The following is an 11,372-nucleotide window of genomic DNA, read 5'->3' on the forward strand; positions in this document are numbered from 1 at the left end:
ATCGTACATTCATCTATTTAGTTTTCGAAAGGTGATAATCATTTAGTTAATCTGTCTTGAATGAAATGTACTTAAGTGGATGTGCGATTCAATGACCTCGAACGAGTTCAAAGTGCGGGCTGCTAATACTCGAGGAATCTGGGTTTTAGAGGGCTCTCTATTAAGGCGCTTGTAGAATCAGTAAGGACTTCCTTGAAAGTGAGAGACGTCTCGTCTCATAATCCTCTGAATGGATGTAACGTTCGATGTAATCTCGAACACGAATATATTCAACATTTTCATAAGGGAAATTCACTAAATTGATCCATGAATTTAGTTAAGTAAATTTACCTATCACAAAACTGAATTTACAGAAGGCCAATTCAAAAGCTAATGCATTACATTGTTAGACTCTGATACTAAATGCCAAAATAAATTAGCAGATCATTCTACAACTTTTTTATTATTTCCAAATTTTATGTCGAAAAATTGTATCTATCTGTAAAAAATATATATAGCCCCTTATTTTTATGATATTACTAGGAATAATATAGAATAATCATTACATGATTCATAATTTTGTATTAATGTTGTACAAGTTTATCCAAAATATATCCTGAAACTTTTGATAATAGGAAAGTTAAATTACCTTCTAACGGACGATGATAAATTACAGGAGCAGTAAATTCGCTTATACTAATGGGCCATTTGTTACAATTCGTATTTCTGCGGTCGTGTGTGAAATAAGATAAATTATAAAACAGCTTTCAGTAATTATAATCCCAAAACACACAAGAACGCCATGGGATCGGTCGGTCCAAGCTATTATGTCGCATATAAATTTTGATAGTGTGCACATTCGGCTTGGTACATAGTTTTATAATAATTACTGATGATGCTTATTAAATTAATTCACTTAGCGTCAAGTCTTCGTTCCTATATCTAGTCCTCTTGGTAATATCCTTTTCACTGCAGTAAAGTAAAGTAATAAAATACATGTAAATACTTATCACGTATGTTCAACCCTTACAAAATAGGTAATGCAGGAGGTATGAATGAGAATACGTGCCGCATGTCGATGAATAATAAATTGACTTACACGCAATCTTATAAAAATGCGTTAATAAGTACTTTTGTTATTAGTTAATTGAGAAAACATCAGTAGGTAGATAATTTGACATTTTTGTTCATGAAAAGAGTTCTATGTCGCAGGTCTATTAAACCTACGCAATGTTTATAGTTCGTTAGACGAACAACGAATGAAAATAACCGTTATTCCCGAATATTTTCTGTTTTCATTAAATTAAAGGCTGCGCTCGTTATTTCCAGAACGCCCTTTTTTGTTCATAATACTCAATTTTCCTTACAAAAGTATTTTTCTTAATTCAGACAACATACAAAGGAAATCATGCTGCACGCATAAGGAAAACAGACCTCCCATTTTTGGCCACCTTAATCATCGCCGACCACAAAAATTTGTGAAGGTTATTGACTTCAACAAGCGTTTATCTGTTTCAACTTGATGACAAATGATAGTCTATTAATTATATAAATCCGAAATTTTCCACATAGGTTTCCTTTATGACGTATACAAGGAACGAAAAAGGATATTTTAAAATTCAATCCCTAAGGGGGTGAAAAGGCGTTGCAAAATTTGTTTTCGTTGTGGTCACATTTACTTGAAACTTACTCTTAATGATAAAACACTAATTCTGGTAGAAAGGGATTACAACGTTTGTATCATATTTTATTAGTGATTAGTAGGTAATTAACAATAAAGTTGTTGGTAAAAGTAGTTAAAGTTCAATATTCTATAAATATACCATATACTAGAACGTATAGGTTTTTAGTGTTAAGATTAAGTATTTTTCACACCTCTACTTTATTTTACGGTTGCTGAAATAAATGTTGAATGTGTACATATAAGCAGGGCTGGCGTCGGCGATAAAGCGAAAGCGAATTGTCGCAAAATGTTCTCGACCCCTTTCAGACGATAGCGACCGGTGACTGATGGAGACGCAACTTTATTTTTCTTACATATACTACTGTTGATTCTCTTTTCATTTTACGATTAAATATAAATGACATTCGTGGTTCGTTCACTTAAAACTAATGCGAACGCTTCACTTTCTTTGAAACTGATTGATAACAAAATTTAGAAATGCTAATGGATAAATTTATAATTTAAATAAAATTAGCTCGCAAAATTCTAAATGGTAAAATTCTTTCCTAATATTAAAGATTAATGTGATTTCTTATCCGGAGGGAATGCTGCGTTTTCTTTCCTAAAGTCAGGGAAAAACATCGTACTCTCGGCAGAGGTATGGTAGTCAAATTACACTAATATATTTTGTGAAACAAGCCAAATGGATTTACCATTTAATACATGTATTTAAATTTCAATTTCATCGCAACATCTCCTTGCTCCATTGTGCTCATGTTGCTTATCAAAATTAATTTACACTTCAACAAGATGAACAGATTTTAACTTTTATTAAATTAGCTCCCTTTGCTGCTTAATTGCATGGTAGAAAACCGTCAACTAATTCAACTAAAATGAAAACTTTTTGAAGACCAAATCGGGGTGGATTCCGTCGTGGTTTAGAACGAAAAGGAGTTGTTCAAAAAATTTTTTCGTCAATATTAATTGTGGTCGATTCTGCCCTTTAATTAATTGTTGTTGTCCCCGTCCGTGCTAACTCTTGAACGTCAAATTGGAAAAGCGGGTTTTAGGGGAAACACCATCTTTCTTTTTTACAATGTATCTGTTTGTCTGTGTGAGTAAGTGTATCTATGTGATTAGAAAGCCGATGGGCTTTACCAATTACCGATAAGAAGTCCGAGAGGCTGTAAATAATTCGAAAGTGAAACCAGAAACTAACATTTCAGCAACAATCATCGATTACACATCTTTGATTTCACTTGTACCTATTCGGCCTCAATTACCTGCCTGGTTTAGCTAGATAACTCACTTTGGAGCTTTGATTTGCTTTCATTTTCTCTTTGTTTTTTATGATGAATACGCTTTTTATTAGATATTGAATTCCATTGGGCTTATACGTATAATAATAATAACATAATTTTAACTGTTACCTTTTTGAAAGTTCAAGAATTATATTCAGAGGGTCGCATTGTAAGCAAAAGCAATTTGCTACGCAAATGTTTGATTTACAATTTTATAAAGGAACGAATCGAGTTCGGCCAAATAAAAGCGTAAATTCAAAAACTTGATCTCCTTTCCTGTACAACGTAGGTAGATAGATGTTTGAAGAGATACAAATTGTTCAAAAATTGTCTCTTTCTAAATCTGATGAAAATAAAAGTTGGGTTAACAAGGTCGTCTGCTTGGAATACCAAGTTACACATATGTAGTAATAGGTATTTAAAAATTCGACTCAACTGTTTTTGTAAAATTAATTGCATTCTCAATAATTTCAATTACAAGACCTGACCTTTAGTCTCTTTAATCATCAACAAGTCGTTAATGTAACTACCAAATTATTTAGAATTATTTAGATTTGTCAGGTGAAATAATTGGTATCGGAGGTAAACGTGGATCAGATCGATAGAAATTCTAATCGATTACTCTTATCTTTACGCTCGACCAGGTCGATGAATTTAATCGGTACATGGTGCAGTTTCTTGTTAATTATCTCAGAAGTGCTTTTAAACAGGGATCGATGAATGTAGATATTAAACTCTTCTTATTCTCTATTATTATGTAGCTAGTAGTAGTGAATTTAGATGTAAAGCAATTGATAAAATAGTGTTCGAGGAACGAGTGAAATTATTTTAGTGACAATTGATACACACTAGAAGTAGGTGTTAAAAGATGTAAACGATTAAACTTGAAGTGCTACAAAACTTGATTCTCGATTTAAAAAATAACACTAGGCCAAAGCTATAACCTTTAAACGAAATCTCGTAGGTGGGCACTTTTATTATCCACGTAGAGCACAGTACCTCTAGAAAATTTTGATAACACTTTCATCGATATAGGACCACTCAGTCCGGAAATAGGGGCCATCGTGTGGCATCAGGAAAACAGTAAAACAAACAAAAAGCAAATTTCGCGAATTGGGTCGGCTCTAGCGAGGACCAAGAGTTTCACAATTTAAAACTGCTTCCGTCGAAAACTTGCCCCATTCATTGGGATTTGAACGAGCCCAGTTTGGTACGGATCGGAGGTACATCTGCGGAGCTATGAATATTTTGCCGCGGAGATGTTCGCGAGCCCACAGCTCCTATGTTTGACGTTTTGCGAGCTGTAGCTGGAAAACTATCGGAAAAATTCTTTCACAGACGGATGACCCGTCTCAGCGCAAACGATATGAACCGCATGCGGTCGCATTCGGTGTAGATGAAAAATTCAAAATTTTTAAAAATTCGAAATTAAATTTTTCCTGTACACTTAGGTACCGGCCAACCGTTGGTGAAAGAATTTTTGCGCTATCTTTAATAGTTCGCCAGATATGTTCTCCTAAACATTTAATCCTCGATTTCGAAAATAACACTTGGCTAAAACTTCCGACAGCCATAACTCCGAAACGGACTTCTTAGGTAGGCGCTTTTATCCTTGACGCAGAGCAAATTAAATTGTATCTAATTGTAAAAAGTGTACTGATCGTAGCGTAGCCTTTTGGTCATTTGAGTCATGGTCATTTTAAAGATAAAACACAAAAGTACCTACACGTTTGTGTAGCTCTTAGCAAAAGAGCGAGCTTTCAGCATAATCCAATATGTATTGTGGGAAACTGGTAAATATCTTTATCTATTGAAGTCATTTAGTTAATGTACATAAGGTTTCTGTTGTTTACATATCAGTTGATATTAAATAGTCCGATGACTTTGTATAAAAAATTTTGTTCTGGTAACCGATTTAAAATGTTTCTCGATTTCTTGTAAGTAGTTTTGTGAATAAGTTGAAGAATTATTTGCTTTAGGTAAACCAGTTTATCATTTTAAACGGAAGAGGTGTGAAAGTTTACTTACTATTTATTATTTATCTAAAAATCGAGAATTTATTATTGCTAATCACATTTATATAAACATTGGAAGTTTTAATGACAGCGAGAATGTAACGAATGTTTACTTTATAACAGATTGACCTAATTCTCGGTCTTTCCCAAAGGTACCATAAACGTAGATTACATTTTAAATTCTTATGTAATATTAAATAACTTTGCTGGGGGAGGTAAATTACACCAAAAAACTTTATATTTATTTCACACGCTTAGATATTTATACTTAAACTTTGCTTGAAGATAAAAACTAATTTCTTAAGATTTGCTAAACAATATGAGCAAGTCGTGGGGGTTGTTAATGAAAGACTCTGTGATATTCCATTGTAACGATCTAATCGATATACTGAACTTTTGACAAATATTGTCATATTCAATGTACCTGCGGGAATGTACAGTTTAGGGTTATCTTAAATTTTTTTTTAAACACTGTTTATTTGTAAAATGTGTTGTACACTTGTAAATAATATGTATCTACTTCGTCCTTTTAAGAATTGATTTTTGAAACAATTTTACAAATAAGTTCTTTAACGTTGTATTAATTTGCATTATTTTATTTTGGTTTTGCAACAATAGCTACAAATATCAATAATTATTTCTGTTATTGCATTCAATCTTTGAGAATTTCAAGAACGGCGTCCAACGTTTCTTCAGCAGTAGGAATAATTTGACTAGCTGGTAAAACGAATCCGTAACGTCCTGTATCTCTAAGTTCAAATGCGAAAGTCAAATTCACATTGTGGGTACCTTTCACCCAATCGAAACTGCTTCCGCTTGCAACGTCTAAAAAAATCAAATTTTTTTTCACATATTTAACTAAGTACGTTAGATAAAAGTTTAGCAATTTAAAAAAAATCGCTTCTGGTATAAAACAAGCTTAGAAGGTTCAAATTTGGGTAATTGAGTTGGCTGCTACTTAAAATTTTATACACATTTTTAAGCAATTAAAGCACAATCGAACTATCACAACTTATTTATTATTTGCTATTATAGTTTCTGTACACTGTAGCCTTTTCAAGTGAATATTGTATTGAACTCAGTTGTGAAACTTCAATTGTGTTTTAATTGCTTAAAAAGGGTTCAAATTTGATATGGTACGAGAACTTACATGAAATAGTAAAATTAAAATAAGGAAATATCCTGATAAGATAGAGTTTTATAGTTAAAATTGTACATTTTTCGCACCCAAAAACATACAAAAATCGAATAATCAAAAGTAAGAAAAATAATTCCTTTTAAATATATGCAATTGACGACTAATTGTTTAATAAATATACTAATTGCTTTTATAAAGAATTTACCCTATTAAATCAGTTAAAAGTACTTACACAAAACCTCAGCTAGATTACCAACAGTATATTCCGTGCCATATCTTCTCTTTAAAGCTGTTGCAGCTCTTCGGCCGATGGTAAGCTAAAATTAACATGATGTTAGTATGATATCAGCCATCAACTTTAAAGGACGAAATGTCTGCTAGTTCTTGACAAGTAAAATACTTTCTGCTTAAACACTTACATTACTAATATAATTCTTCACCAATTAATTATGTTATTAATAAAAAGATAAAAAAAATATTAACCAATTGATTATAATTGCTCGGTTTTCCGATTCCTGTGACTCCGTAAGGAAGCAGTAAAAGTTGAGAATAGGAATGGATGCTAATGTAAGCTCTTAGATGGGAAACGATAGAGCTGATGTATGTGGAAAATGTTTGTGTTTCAATTTCGGAAAAGGCACCTGCGCCAGCGTATGTCTCTGAACATGGCGAAAAACTAACGCCTCCATTGCCCCATTCGAAAGCCCAATTACGGTTGGGGTCAGCACCGTAGCACATAGCAGTGTATCGTGTACGGGTTTTCCTCCATAGCCTGTTCTGTTTAGAATAAGCACAAATGAAATAAGATGTTTTTTGTTTTGTTTTAATAAAATGCAACATTCCCTCCCACATAAGAAATCGCATTTATCGCTTATTATTAGGGGAAGATTTTATCTCCCCGCCTTCAAATCGGTTGATTATTTTCACGAGGGGGAGATGACAAATATGATTTCTGTATCTAGGAGGTAATGTTGCATTTTTCGTCCTTAAAATCTGAAAATATTTCACTTCGGGAACAAAGTGCAGCACCCCCTTCTGGAAGTTTGCAATTCACACCCTGAAAGAAATGCAGTACTTTCTTCCCTTGGCACGTAATATATGTATGCTACGTATATTCTTACATTGGTGTGTGTGTATTCATAACCATCTGGATTCGAATTTGGGAAAACGTACCAGTCGTGACTATCGGCAATCGCGCGTACCTCAGGATCGGTACTAGTTAAAAGTTCGTTGAGGATGTAAGTGACCGTCGCAGGAGAAATCCTAAAGCACAAATCGCAATTCATTTTACATTAAAATGCGTGGTGTATTTCGAAAGGTACTTCTTACCATTCGCGTGCGTGCATACCGCCTTCTAGAAATACTGCCCTATTTCTATTGCTGGGAGAAAATGAAACATGAACACCCAGAATGTCGCGCCCCAAGTAAGTTTCACCTCCTTTCACCACTTGAACGTATTCGGGATATTCAGATTCCAAGGATCTTAACCAATCATAAATCTTGAAAATAGACGTATACAGTACGTTTATTAAATGTTGGACACTAGGTACTTAATTTTGGAAACCACATATTATGAAATTATTAGAATACTGATTTCAGTGTTTCAAACGAACTTAGGTACCATCATTGAAATTGTTTCGGCACGCAGTAGCTTCGTGAAGCGATAAAAGTGAATTCAAAAGGCTACTGCATATTGAAATAATTAAATCCGTTTGAATCTTAGCAATCAGTATTTTATCAACTACAGAATATAGGAAATCGTACCACATTCAGACGATGATATGAAGTCCATCCAAGTCTACTGTTTGCTCTATCAGCGGTTAGGGGATTTTCCGTGTCAATTCTCTCTTGGACGTTTTCAATAAAAACAGAAGCTTTCATACCCTGAGACTCGATTAGTTCTGTGAATTCGCCGTTCATATGTGGCGGTACCATTATGTCGATAGGTCTTCCATCGCGTCCAAAACTCCAAATAGAATATGCGTCTGATGACCCCAACTGAGCAAGAATTTCGGTTTGCTGTTCATTATCAGGAATAATTCTGTACACTTTATAATTATCAAACCTGGCAACTTGCTCCGATAGCGGTAAGGTTGCCAAAATCGCGACGGCTAGAAGACGGTACATCTTGCAAAGAAAAAGATAAATATACAGCTGTTGAGGATTCCAACTTTTAGTTGAATAAGTATTTAGATCAAGTTTACAGTATATCTAAAGTTTTTTTATGATAAAGTATTAAGAACAGGAAGGTATCCTGCAGCGATACATTGACTGATAAAAGTTAATTTTCTCTTTTTGACTTCGTTAGAATTACTTAAATAAATGGAACATGCTTCAACTGCAAATTACTAACAATTAGTCTAAAGTCTATATTGTCTAGCAAAAGTAGACCTAGACAGAAGAAAAATTGATAAAATCATTTTTGTAGAACATGAAATATCTATCAGTCTAGAGAGCATTCACATACGAAATTTAGACTTTTAACAAACTGAAATTTGACGCTCCTCATCATCTATTCGTTGACTATATGTCTTTGATTGCGGTGCATCGTAATTTTACTGCTTTTCGAAAAATAACTGCTGTAAACTTTATCAAAAACATTACATATAAACTTACCTTTAGCTACTTTTCAGTTAAAATCACTAACTGCACAAATTTTCAGTCCCAAAGTCCTTTTAAATGTGGGACTACAATAAATCATGTATGGGCTTGATTGATTGTCAATTGAAATTCTTTTCAAGTATATATTTATAAAGACAGATTAGTTAAGGTTTAGATAAATTCCAACTAAATGCTTAAAGCCTTATGAGACAGTTCTTGGAATAAAATAAAGGAATGGAATATTTTTATGACAATAATTAAACAGGTACACTAGAATTCGTTAGTGTCAATTGCGTATTATGGAATATTATTATTTATGTTAGACCTTCGTAAACCATGAACAAACTAACTTTCATTGATGAAAAAAAGTGTCTTAAAAATTAATATTTCGTCGTTGCTATTTGGATATTTCTTTAAATCGTCGATATATTTCGTCCTTCCGTAGTCGTATTATCATTGGCTCAAACAGTAGCAATTTTTGTAGATGAAAATAAAAAGTATTTGTGTGGATCTCAATTAAATAAATCTCAAAATTAAAAAAAAAAAACAACAAAACGGGTTTCAATACACCAGACGCCTGTAGATATCGTCCTCATTTAGAGCTTTATTTAACAAGCAAGAGGAGTCATAAAATACTTTTATTTTTTATAAATGAAAATTTCCTTTTATTGAAATCATTTTCCTAAATCTATATAAAAATTTTCTGAAACACCTATAATTTTCTGTAATTTTTAGGTAAGTTTAGTCAAAACTGTAATGTAAATTATATAGATGTCTATACCGGTGTTTAACTTAAAGAATCTCCTTCTTTTGTCAAGTTTAACTCTGATAACTTTCTAGGACGAATTTCCACGGTGAGCTTGAATTTCTCACATTTTCACTAGATGGCAGCTGAAGGATCTCTTAACTCCAGATTAACAATTATTACATGTTTAGCTAAAAATTTTATGGTAGTCACATTAATTAAAAGCAAAGACGTACACATCATTTATAGATAATATTGATTTCTAATCCGCTAAATGGATAAATTAATTAAAATAGAGTTGATTTACTCTATTTATTGCAATCGGTGTGATAACCAAGGATTTTATTAACGATCAAAATGTCAGTTGCATTTTTTTACGATTGTGATGTATTGTTTTGCACACGTTTCATTAATACCTTCAATATTTAAATATCTATAAACAGAAGCATTTGTGATTGATGATTTTCCGTCTTTTTATACGATAAAACATAAACTAAAGTGTTGATGTTTTAATCTTCAACAAGTTATTAGATAAACTTATTCAACACTAAAATCATGGTGAAAAATGAATGAAAACGCAGTATGAACTTTTATTTCATAAATGCAATGTTGCGCCTTAGTATTTGAGAGTGCGTATAAAAATTCAGTAAAAAGATATACAAATATACATACATTGTGTTGATTATATTTATGGAAAAAATAGATATTATTTCCAGAAACATTTGGCAGAATTGAATTTCATATATTAATGTTTCAATTTTGGAAAAATTGTATCAAGTTTAATAAACGCAATTGAAAGCTTTTGAGGAGTGTTTCTTACACTTTGTTCAAAGGAGTTTAGGAGTTTGGTTAGTCTAGGACAATAATTTTCAAAGAAGTAGATGATAGACGTGGTTGAAAACACATATTTCACATGTTGACTAAATTATTCATTTTCAGTTAGTACGACGATACAGAGACACTTCAATTTTATTTATATGTATAGATTCTCTGAATATTTACAAGGGCAAGATTAACAATACATGACATATTCACTCGGAATCCTGCATATGTATAAGTGTAAGTCTGTTATTTGGAAATCATTACACAGTTTCGTAATTTTGTAGTTTCCAGGGAGTTAAATGTATCGATTTAACATTAACACAAACACAACGTAGAAAATATACATACTGATGTGTATACCTATGTATCACACCCATAAATAAGGTTCAGTCTGGAATTCCTATCAAGTAATTACCCGTAGAATTTCAAAGACGGTAATATGCAAAATATAAAATAGAAACAGATATGTAATAATGACGGTTTGCTTGTACTTTACAGATAAAAGAAAAGGTACAAGCTGTGGGTATTTTGTTGCTTTTTGGTATTGTGTCTGTATTTCCATTACGTTATTTATCCGCTGTCCTCTTCATATTAACTGTAAATTACATAATTACTTATCTAAATTTGGGTCTAATATCCCAAACCCTTATATATAAATCACTATACATAGATATGCTAATCCGGAAATCCTCTCGTACCATAGCCTAGCCTAAATCAATACTACAAAGCACTTCACACATATCAAACAGGGAAAACTATCCCATCATAACCTAGCCTACCCTGGTGCAAAACATGTCATACAAGATAATTACGAAATCTTCTCTCACCAAAGCCTAATCTAATACAATCGTGCATATCACTTCACACGTATCGATCCTGTCATAATCCTAATGTTAGTGACCAAATCCATATCACTTAACCCCTGCCCTATTGCATAGCCATTTCCACCCTAACCTAACCTAAACCATGTATTGTTAACTTGAATAACAAAGATGAGGTTGCATCAGAATGTCGCCAGTCTTAACACTTTAATTGTCCCGATGTTTATCGTTCTTTATTTAGTAGACCCATCTGAGTAAGCGGATTAAAACTACTTGAACCGAAATGT

The 11,372-nt window shown here is 32.7% G+C and overlaps 1 protein-coding gene across 1 annotated transcript; it reads right to left on the reverse strand.

Annotated features, from left to right (window-relative positions):
• Positions 1-5,533: 5,533 nt before the first annotated feature.
• LOC108741064 (zinc carboxypeptidase-like) lies at positions 5,534-8,819 on the reverse strand. The gene is made up of 7 exons (XM_018475686.2): positions 8,713-8,819; positions 7,861-8,223; positions 7,426-7,595; positions 7,218-7,359; positions 6,580-6,873; positions 6,329-6,413; positions 5,534-5,783 (listed from the first exon to the last, which is right to left on the reverse strand). Exons 2-7 carry the CDS (start codon positions 8,221-8,223, stop codon positions 5,611-5,613), a joined length of 1,227 nt encoding a protein of 408 aa, XP_018331188.1. The 5' UTR covers positions 8,713-8,819; the 3' UTR covers positions 5,534-5,610.
• Positions 8,820-11,372: the final 2,553 nt, after the last annotated feature.

The sequence above is a fragment of the Agrilus planipennis genome, unplaced genomic scaffold (genome assembly GCF_000699045.2).
Source record: "Agrilus planipennis isolate EAB-ADULT unplaced genomic scaffold, Apla_2.0 scaffold156, whole genome shotgun sequence".
Classification (NCBI taxonomy): Eukaryota; Metazoa; Arthropoda; class Insecta; order Coleoptera; family Buprestidae; genus Agrilus; species Agrilus planipennis.